The sequence below is a fragment of the Montipora foliosa genome, chromosome 8, assembly GCF_036669935.1.
Source record: "Montipora foliosa isolate CH-2021 chromosome 8, ASM3666993v2, whole genome shotgun sequence".
Lineage (NCBI taxonomy): Eukaryota > Metazoa > Cnidaria > Anthozoa > Scleractinia > Acroporidae > Montipora > Montipora foliosa.
Genome location: NC_090876.1, coordinates 6,603,154 through 6,613,153, shown reverse-complemented (window position 1 = coordinate 6,613,153; position 10,000 = coordinate 6,603,154). Strand labels below are relative to the sequence as shown.

General features: G+C 42.4%; 1 protein-coding gene across 1 annotated transcript in view; it reads left to right on the top strand.

Moving 5' to 3' along the window:
• Positions 1 to 6,477, top strand: part of LOC137967918 (E3 ubiquitin-protein ligase ZSWIM2-like) — a 9,011-nt gene extending 2,534 nt beyond the window's left edge. Inside the window, exons 4-11 of the mRNA XM_068814515.1 lie at positions 446 to 662; positions 983 to 1,103; positions 1,282 to 1,403; positions 1,522 to 1,606; positions 2,497 to 2,618; positions 4,092 to 4,571; positions 5,243 to 5,570; positions 5,848 to 6,477. Coding sequence (XP_068670616.1) covers positions 446 to 662; positions 983 to 1,103; positions 1,282 to 1,403; positions 1,522 to 1,606; positions 2,497 to 2,618; positions 4,092 to 4,571; positions 5,243 to 5,570; positions 5,848 to 6,075 — 1,703 coding nt within the window. The 3' untranslated portion in view covers positions 6,076 to 6,477. The remainder of the gene's footprint in view (positions 1 to 445; positions 663 to 982; positions 1,104 to 1,281; positions 1,404 to 1,521; positions 1,607 to 2,496; positions 2,619 to 4,091; positions 4,572 to 5,242; positions 5,571 to 5,847) is intronic.
• Positions 6,478 to 10,000: the final 3,523 nt, after the last annotated feature.

Below are 10,000 nucleotides of genomic sequence, written 5' to 3'. Positions count from 1 at the left end.
GTATCAAAAGGAAATGTTACCTCAATGATTTTGCAAAGGATTATTATTATTATTATTATAATTATTATTATTATTATAAGAGCACTTTTTCAATTGAGTGTCGAAGGTAAATAGCAAATTGCTTTGGTTTTGCATTACTTCACTCAGTGATTGCTTAAAGGTTTTGCAACATTTTTCGACCAATCAGAAGTGAAGCCAAAACTAATCCTGGCTCGCCCGTGCACATTTTCCCACGCTTTGTGTTGGCTATATGTGTAATTACTTTGAGTTTTGATTGGTTTATTGGATTGTCTCTGTCATTTTTGACACTCAATTGAAATTCACTCTATAAATATTTTCATTGTAATTTAACCTTCTCCAGATATTCTTGCAGATAAGTTGTACCACCTTATTTTGAGCTTATCCACCAATTTTTACAAATACCCTTTTCACTTTTGAATTGTAGTTATTTTTCAATTATCATTGGTGGAACGTGAGATTAACGAAGTCATGAGGGGATGTCATGCAAGGTCAAACAGAGCACAGGCCAATGACTCGAGCAAAAACCACAGAGCACCAAACAACAGAGAAAAACTCAAGCAAAAGGATATTGAAACAGAAGATGTGTGTCCTATTTGCCAAGACGAGTTTCTGAAACAGCCAGAACCACTAACTTATTGCAAGTAAGGCATTGAAAATTCTAGGGCATCTGTGAATGGTTGAAATCCTGGGAAGTAACAAAGATAACCTTGATCACATTAGATTATAGAAAGGGAAGAAATCCTGAAAAAAAGTTTAGATAATTTTATTACGGTTGACTGAGCTGCAGTATTTTGCACGACTACATGACACCGACACCCAGATGCTTTAACGTCACCAAGGAGTAGCAAGAACAGCAAGAGAGCTGGGCCTTGAATGCACATCAATAGCTTTAGGGGAATGGTCATTTTATGACAATATTGTGATCTCTTTGCAAAATTTCAAAATTTGCTGTCTTTTTTAGGTATGGCTGTGGTAACAGTGTTCACGTGAAATGTATGAAGGTTTGGGCTGAACATCAGCGCTCTACTGGTGAAAACATCATCAAATGTCCTCTATGCAGAGTGGACTTTGGATCTTTTCAGGTATGTTGGAAAGGACAAGGATTTTTTATGAAAGGGCTTCAAGAATGAGGAATGAGGACAGAGAAAGCTGAAGGCCCGCTCTTGTCACAGAAATTTTGGTCTGTACTCCATTGCCTTGTATTTTTGTATCAATTTTAACTTGTCTGATGATCCATTGTTTTGTTTTGTTTTGTTACAGGAATTGATGGATGAATATAACAAGTCATCTCGTCGGAAAACTAGAGCAGACAGACAAGACCTTCATCTTGGGGCTGCATGCCAAAAATGCAGGGTCTGTCCTATTGCAGGAAAATGCTACAGGTACAAAGCAATTAAGTAACACCCTAGGAAGTATTGTTTCAATTGAATCCCAATGTGTAGGAATTATGTCCTTGCCAAGATTAGAGATAATAATATTCTTGTGGTCATTTCTCAACAGGTGTGTTGTTTGTGCAGATTATCATCTCTGTCACACCTGTTTTGCTACTGATATCCACATGCAGCATTCCTTCCAGTTTAGACAGGTAAGTTTAAGAAAAGATTTTGGCAATAAAACCCAGGTCACATTGGTGGAAGTTGAGAGCTACTACAACTGCATAACCTGCTACATGTAGTAGACAAAAATTATTCTAACTTGTTGAGAGGAACTTATACCTGTGTTCCCCTCTCCAAAACCTTTGGGAGAGCAGTAGGAATGTGGCATGGCAAATTGAGAGAACAATGCTTATGCATGAACTCCAAATGCCACTTGCAAAGCCACTGGCTTAACCTGATTGTTTATTGGAGGGCCAAGGCAGTGCAGCCCAGTGGTTAGGGCGCTTGCCCTGAGATCCAGAGATCCTGGGATCAAGACACATTCTGACCACTCGTCGAATTTGTTCCAGGTAGTCCCTGGTTCAATTTCTTGTAAATAGCCAACTTGTTTGCCTCCGGCCAGTTGGGATTCTTAAAGTTGTTCTGTTCAATGCTCGGAGTTATTAGCTACTAGGTACTCTAAAAATCTGAGGTTAAATGATACTTAACTTTCCTTTTTTTACTTACTTACTTATAGTTTTTGACTCATAAACGCATTGACTCATCAGGGCCATTGGAAGCCCCCAGAGTAAAATCGCATTGTTCTTGTGTTCTTGGGCAAGACACTTTACTGTCACAGTGCCTAAATGGGTACTGCCGAATTTAATGCCGGGGGTAACCCTGTGGGGCACTGGCATCCCATCAACGGGGGGAGTAGAAATACTCCTAGTTGCTTCGTGCTTCAGAAACCGGGATAAACTCTGGCCTAATGGGCCACTTGGCTCTAAGGCAGACTTTACCTTTTACCTTTCTCCAGGGGTCAATGGGTTAACATTCTGGAATTTTCTTTAAGAGGCCAATGCCAAGTGACATTGCTGTCAATTTTTGTCCTGTTTCCTAGAAACCAAGTCAGCGTTGGCGTGCAGCATCACGGATTACACCATTGCCAAATGCGGTTATTAATGACCTGCAGAGTCGAGATATTTCTGATGGAGATTATGAGTTATTTCTTCAGCTTGATAAGTAAGACACTGGCTTGGCTTGTGCATTCAATTTCTTTAACTTTGTTTATAGGTGAAAAAGCTTGTGTGAATCAATCACTCAGGGGTTTCAATAAGCACCGACGGCCGACCAAAAACGTCGGCTACTTCGCTCAGAGAAGTCGGCTATTTTTCCCCCTAAATTGAATTAATTGAAGGATTCCTTCAAACCTAAAGTAAAATTCATTTTTGATGGACTTGAATGTACTTTATTTAAACCTCAATTTCAAAATAATTAATCAGATTTTTTACGTAATTCAATTACGTTCATTTACTTCCGCAAACATATCAAGACGTTTTCTGCAAAACAGGTTGTTATTGAGTATCGTTGCATCAAAACTTGTTTTCCACCAAAACAGTAAATGCTTCTTTTAGTTTCATTGGTTAAGCCTTTTTGTTCGCTCAGATTAAAATGACATATTCAATCGTTCGACTGAAATGATTTCTCATGTTGACCGAACAAAATTATTGCAGTTTGTCTAGACAAACAAAAATGTTTCAATTGGCGCTTGAAAAAACGCGCAAAAAATGATGACATGAAATTGCCGAAACGTCATACAACATTTAAATCCTTAATTTTCCTTTTGAAATGATTTTCCAACTCTTTCTTCGCTGCTTCTTCGCGTAACTGCGCACTCAGTGTCGCTGTTGATAAGAAATCTTCCTTTAACTTTGTACTCAAATTGTCGCCCAGGACGCTGGAAATCGCATTTCAGAGCTTCCAGATTTCAAAATTTTCTGGGGGAGCATGCTCCCAGGTCCCCCTAGACGAAGTGACGGGCCCTTGCTTGGATGATGCAGTCGACTACTAGCCTTAAACCAGCTGCCCTCTTCAAATTTTATTAAAAACCCTGAATCACTGCTTCTTAAAGCAGTGATCAGAAGTATTCAACTTTACTTCAGAGTTTCAAAATAGTCATTTTTAGAACCATGGATGATGGGAATGTGTGACACAAGCACGTGCTAATAGGTTTTGGACAAAATTTGATTTATCTTAATCATTGAAGGTTCCAGTTCATCGAGTTTCTGAAAACCAAATTCACTAAATATTACAATAATATTATTATATACCAGCCAGCACACACTCCATGTTTGAATGTCACAGCAGTCAACAGAGAACTGGGACAAGTGGGCTCCAATTCCCCAGCTGTTCACCGCGTCCCATTCGACCCACGGAGAACCTGTGCACAGGCTATGATTATACTTCAATGCCACTAAGCGAATACATACAGTCTGTAATACATGTGGCAAATGCAGGAAAGCAAGTCAAAATAATAACATTATAATTAATGGTTTTCTTTACCCTTTCTTTGGCTGATAAATAATGTGGGCAGCCTTTTTTAGCCAATCCTTACACACATTGAGAGTAGTGTAAAACCAAAGCAATGCCAACGTTGCCATCGAAAACCACTCAATTTGCTACAGCTAATTTATAGCGTGTTATTGTCAACCACAGGGAAGTGACCGACAGAGAAGGGCTTCCACCTAACATTATCTACAACCTTCCAACACAAATGTTACAAGACGGACACAGACTGCTTTGTGACGGTAGCACCTGTGGTGTCTGTCTACAGGGGTTCCAGCAGCGACAGTGCGTCAGGACACTTCCATGCCAGCACGCTTTCCACGTTAGCTGCGTAGACAACTGGTTGACAACTCACTCTCAATGCCCTGTAGATGGATCCTATGCCGGGTCTGTTGCCATAGCAAGGTCTGTCACTCACAAGCAACCAAATGGACTCTCTGGTGTGTCTCCAGGGATGGGGCGTCACAATGTAGGATCATTTGGTAGTCACAGTTTAGGTGGAGCTACTAGCAAAAGGCCTGGCCAAAAGTTAAAGACTCAACGTGAACGAAATGACATAACAGAAGCTTTGCCGAGTAGTTTTACCCTCAGTGGGTCTGCACTGTTGGCACAAAACAACAACAAAGCAAGGTAAGATAAAGTGTATTGCTTTAACTGACCGCTGACCGGTCAGCTCGGTTCATTAAACGCAGGAGCTCACGAGTTGCACTCAGGCTGGACCAACACTCAAGGTCTTAAAATAACCGAAGGGATGGTTCTGTCTTTGTAATCACGCCTGAAAATGGGTAGATCTCTGAGGGCTATAAAGCGAAGGTCTCACAACCCTTATTCACTCAGTTTTGTGGAACATGAAGCGGAACCCGCACATGGGTAGGGTAGTACCACATCAATCGCAAAGTGCAGTTCGTGAATGGTCTGGCCTTGTAAAGGGCACGCTGTAAATTTTGGGATTCAGGGGGTGAAACTGTTTGACGTTAACTAAACCAATCTGGATGGAAGGTTCTTATTAAAGGCCTATGCAAAAGAAACAAACATGTTTGTGCATTATTGCCGAACGTTGCACTGAAATTCAAATGTCCTGATCGGTATTCTTCAGAGTTTTGACAACGCGTTGTACCGCGATTCTTTTCCCTCTAACCCGGCGCAGTTTCAGCCATTTTGAAGTGCTCGTTTCAACGACTTAGAGCCGAAAAGAGAGACTGCTCGCAGTTTACTATGACACAAATAATGTAACATCACAGTAATCTCGATGTTATGTTATACTCGCCGCTCTTTTTTTTTAACAATCTCGTTTACTCCAGGTCCACTGAAACTGGCGTACGCTCCCCTGTCCATACTCATCCTTCGTCACCTACAGAATCTCTTTTGCTCCGTCAACCTTCATTTTCTTCGCACGACTCCTCAGCCACGCAGCTTATTCGTCTTTCTTCCGCGTTCCGGGACGGGACAAGGCAGTCCCCACAGCCCTCACCTGGAGCGAAAGTGTTCACGCGACACAACATTTCAGTTGGTCCTCTTGACGCCAAACCGCCCATGCCTCCTCGAAATCTAACCAGGTTTAACAAAGGTAGTTCAAGCAGCGAAACAAAGTTGCCGAAACCGAGGCTTGACAGATCACAACGGAGCAGTGTAAGTACTGGCAGAGAAGTGTAATTTTCAACGCAGAAGGCAACTTGTTATGTACAGCACTAACCGAGCTCGTTCCCAGGGCTTCTCGGAGGGAGCTCTGGGAAATAATAGGTGTCCCAGCTTAATCGCCGCCATTAGTTAAAGGCACTTGACGAGGAAAATAGGATGGCGCAAAGGCAGGTTGTGTCGTCATTTTTTGGGCAATATTCCGAGCCGTCGTGAACTGTAGGTTAGCAATGTTTATCGTTTAATCGCACGATGCTTTATTTCTTTTCAGTCCTTGGGGGAACTCAGTTTTCTTGCTTCAGGAACCGCCGTGCAGATGGGATCACAGACACCGCCATTAAGTACGAACGACAGGCACAAACAGGGCCAGCTGATTAAGGGAAAGCTTGCTGCTAAGAGCTCCGGGCAATCGCTGTCTGATCCTGGACTCGCATTTACACTGGAGCCTTTAATCGCGTCTGGTATCTCTCTCTACTTGCCTCCGGTGGACGTAGATTAATCCCGGGCAATTTCAAGTGACCCATACAATAAAATATTTCCTTGATAAAATGGGAAACTTGAAAACTGCTGTCACCTTTTGAGATTTTGTCCACGGACTGAGCCAATAGGCCATTTCCGTGTTCTTGCCTGGCTCCTCTTCAAAGCGAGGCTAAGTGCGAAGTTTTTGTTATGTAAAGTAGAACTAATTACCATCACAAAACCTTCGCACTTAGACTCGCTTTGAAGAGGGGGGTTAAGGTGAACTCGGAATGGCCTATTCAATCATAGTGCAGAAAAGATGTTCACGCGTGAAAAGAGTGTGACGGACAATAAAGGAAGGCAGCTGTCTGTTTTATCGAGTTCAATGAAATGACCGGTCTATCTGGACTATAGAGATGAAATAAATGATGATTTAAACATTTGCTCCTAATCCGGTTGAGAGATATCTGTTAAAGGCCCTGGATCACCAATTATTGTATCCGCTGCGTCAAAGGAGAAATTACGACCCCTTCGCTATCCTTCTTCATCTAGGAGAAAAGGGGCGTAATGTACTGATCTGTCGGTATCATATCATCATATATCTTTATTTACCCTCGGATTTTTAGAGTAGCTTGGTGTAGCTAATATCTCCGAGCATTTACCATCCCAACCATGATACATCACAGAAGACAGACCACAGCACCGGGAACTACATGCCCTACTCTTTACGACAAGTGTGCGGGTTCTTTTAAGTCCCACAGGATTATGAACATTGAAGGGTTGTGAGACGGGACCTCCGGCTTATCGTCCTTATCCGAGAAGAGTAGAGAGTCTAACCATTTTCAGATGTAATTACAAAGGCAGCACTTTCTCCTCAGTTATTTAAAGACCCTGAGTGTTGGTCCGGCCGGAGTTGAACTCACGACCTCCCGCGTGACAACCCGTGCTCATCCAACTGAGCCACCGGTGCGCGGTAAAATGTTCTTCATCACAATGCCGTTACTGTAAGGCGTTGTTACACTGTGCAATTTTTCGTGCAACTTGTCTCGCAACGCCATTTCTACAGGCGTTCTCACAGTAAAAAACAAATTGCTCTACGGGTATTACAGCGAGCAACGTTTCGATGATCACACGAGGTTAAAGGAACATTTTCATTGGTTGGTGCCGCAAACTGTTGTGACACAAGTTGCAGGACAGATGTTACACTGCGCAATACTTAATACTGGTAGTAATCAAAGATTATGAGAGCGCGTTCGACGCCGTCAAGTAAATATATATTCCTAAAATAAATGATTTCACTTCCTGACTTTCAACCCCGGTGTATTGCTAAACTGATCGGCAACGAAGGTTTTACAGACAGATATATCATAATGTCAAAGTCCGATTCCAACTAAGTGGTCCCCTGTACAAACTGCGATTTGTTGATACGTTGCGTGACAGCGCCAGTTTCCGTAGGCTCACAATTTTTACCCTTCAAATTTCGTGCTAAATGTTCTCACATTAACTGCAAATGTTTAAGCGTGAAAGCTAATTTGTAAAAGTATATTTAACATACATTATTCTCGGCTGGAAGCGGCACAAACATAAGCAAACATTGGACTAACTGCAGAATACCCTGCCATTTTGAAGCTGCACCTCTGAAAAGGCTGGATACGCGGATACGCGGATACGCAGTCGAAAGTACCACCCCTCCCCAAGTAAACTTCTAACTATATTGTGAAGTGGATACGCGGATATGCAGTGGAAAATACCACTCCTCCCCAAGTAAACTTCTAGGTATATTGTGAAGCGGATACGCGGATACGCAGTCGAAAATACCACTCCTCCCCAAGTAAACTTCTAGGTAAATTGTGAAGTGGATACGCGGATACGCGGATACGCGGATACGCTTCCGAAAATACCACCCCTCCCCAAGTAAACTTCTAGGTATATTGTGAAGCGGATACGCGGATACGCAGTCGAAAATACCACTCCTCCCCAAGTAAACTTCTAGGTAAATTGTGAAGTGGATACGCGGATACGCGGATACGCGGATACGCTTCCGAAAATACCACCCCTCCCCAAGTAAACTTCTAGGTATATTGTGAAGCGGATGCGCGGATACGCAGTCGAAAATACCACCCCTCCCCAAGTAAACTTCTAGGTATATTGTGAAGTGGATACGCGGATACGCGGATACGCAGTCGAAAGTACCACCCCTCCCCAAGTAAACTTCTAAGTAGTATGTTGTGAAGTGGATACGCGGATACGCGGATACGCAGTCGAAAGTACCACCTCTCCCCAAGTAAACTTCCAAGTAGTATGTTGTGAAGTGGATACGCGGATACGCAGTCGAAAATACCACCCCTCCCCTAGTAAGCTTCTAAGTATATTGTGAAGTGGATACGCGGATACGCAGTCGAAAATACCCCCCCCCCCCCCTGCCCAAGTAAACTTCTAAATATATTTTCAGAACCAAACCGCAAAATTTCGCGAGAGTGCTTAGGCCTAATCACTGAAACGAGCGCTTAGGCTTAATCAGTAAAGGAGTGCTTTCTTCTTCACACGATCTCGTGAAAAAGTGTAGTTAACTGAAGCGTAAAATTAAAGCTAAAATTATACGAGAGTGCTTAGGGCTAATCACTGAAGCGAGTGTTTACTAGGCTTAATCAGTAAACGAATGCTTTCTTCTTCACACGATCTCGTGAAAAGTGCAGTTAACGGAACCGCAAAATGAAAGCTAAAATTTTATGAGTGCTTAGGCCTAATCACTGAAACGAGCGCTTAGGCTTAATCAGTGAACGAGTGCTTTCTTCTTCACACGATCTCGTGAAAAATTGTAGTTAACCGAAGCGTAAAATGAAAGCTAAAATTCTACGAGATTGCTTAGGCCTAATCACTGAAACGAGCGCTTAGGCTTAATCAGCAAAGGAGTGCTTTCTTCTTCACACGATCTCGTGGAAAAGTGTAGTTAACCGAAGTGTAAAATGAAAGCTAAAATTCTACGAAAGTGCTTAGGCCTAATCACTGAAACAATACGTGAAGTATTTTCCACTGCGTATCTGCGTATCCGCGTATCCACATATCCATGCATATACTACAGAGCATTTTGAAGTATGTTACACGAAGTTGGTATCCAGTTGCCATGTGTGATGTCCGCGTATCCACGTATCCGGGTATCAATGTTCTCCACTGCGTTCCGCGTATCCACTTCATAATATAGTTAGCAGTTTACCTGGGGAATGGTGGTACTTTCGACTGCGTATCCGCGTATCCAGCCTTTTCAGAGGTGCAGCTTCAAAATGGCAGTGTATTCTGCAGTTAAGCCCAAACATTTGCAATCGTCTGCTCGTTTATCGTCAGCGTAAACAAACTTCTTGCAACTGATTCAAGTATTATCCCTGCTGAATGAAGTAGGCAATATTTACATAATTTGCGGTTCCTTGGTTCAACCTCACCCTTATGGATCTTGCCTTCAGAGTACTTTTCCACCGATTTCAAACAGTATTCGACCGGATAAAGAGCTACATATACAATGCATGTATCTGTCGCGACTGTAACTAGTCAACAAATGCAATCAAAATATAGCTGTTCCCACGGTTAACATCCTGAAAGCCATGGCGATTCAAAGTCGTGTTCGTTAGCATATAAAATGAACAAAGAAAATTCCCTCAGATTTCGATAAATGCTACCGTCGAAGCGTTTAAACTCACCAAAATCCAACTCTGAGAGCACAAAATGGCGAGGCCTACGGCGACTGTATCGTGAAGACGAGCTCACACGGCCTGCTCACATGTTCGCCACGTGTCTTATCACATGTAACGTGAATGTGACGTAGTTTAATTTAATTTAATTTAATACTTCTATTGCGCATAAATCCATACAGAAATGATCAAATGCGCATTACAATGAATATAAAAATATCCTAAAACGAGAGCGAAAACGAGGTCAGATGTCGTCATAAGTTCGCACCAGTTTCCCGGCCA